A 598-nucleotide genomic window follows, 5' to 3' on the forward strand; every position below is an offset into this window, starting at 1 on the left:
ATGGAACCAAGAAAAAGCAAAAGGACAAAAATCTCTAAAGATTTTGGTCCAGACTTTATCAGTTATCTAACTGAAGAAGAACCAAGAACTTATAGTGAAGCTATGAGGTCACCTGAATCTCCTTACTGGAAGGAAGCTATTGATAGTGAAATCCAATCTATTTTGCAAAACAATACTTGGAAATTGGTTGATCTTCCACCAGGAAGTAAACCAATTGGTTGTAAGTGGATTTTCAGGAAGAAACTCAAAGCCGATGGTTCTATAGACAAGTACAAAGCACGTCTAGTAGCTAAAAGCTATCGGCAAAAGGAAGGATTGGATTATTTCGATACTTATTCTCCGATTTCTCAAATTACATCTATAAGGATGTTAATAGCAATAACTGTCATATAACATGGATATACATCAAATGGATGTTAAAACAGCCTTTCTGAATGGTGATTTAGATGAAGAAATTTATATGGAACAACCGAAGGGTTTTGTGAACAAAAATCAAGAGAATAAGGTGTGTAAACTTGTCAAGTCTCTTTATGGACTTAAACAAGCACCTAAGCAATGGCACGAGAAATTTGATCACGCGATGTTATCACGTGGATTT

At 35.3% G+C, this 598-nt stretch overlaps 1 protein-coding gene across 1 annotated transcript; it reads left to right on the forward strand.

Annotated features, from left to right (window-relative positions):
• On the forward strand, positions 1-393 carry LOC140014658 (uncharacterized mitochondrial protein AtMg00820-like). The gene has a single exon (XM_072065741.1). The coding sequence runs from the start codon at positions 1-3 to the stop codon at positions 391-393; it is 393 nt and encodes a 130-aa protein (XP_071921842.1).
• The last annotated feature ends 205 nt before the right edge of the window (positions 394-598 follow it).

Source organism: Coffea arabica, chromosome 9e (assembly GCF_036785885.1).
Source record: "Coffea arabica cultivar ET-39 chromosome 9e, Coffea Arabica ET-39 HiFi, whole genome shotgun sequence".
Classification (NCBI taxonomy): Eukaryota; Viridiplantae; Streptophyta; class Magnoliopsida; order Gentianales; family Rubiaceae; genus Coffea; species Coffea arabica.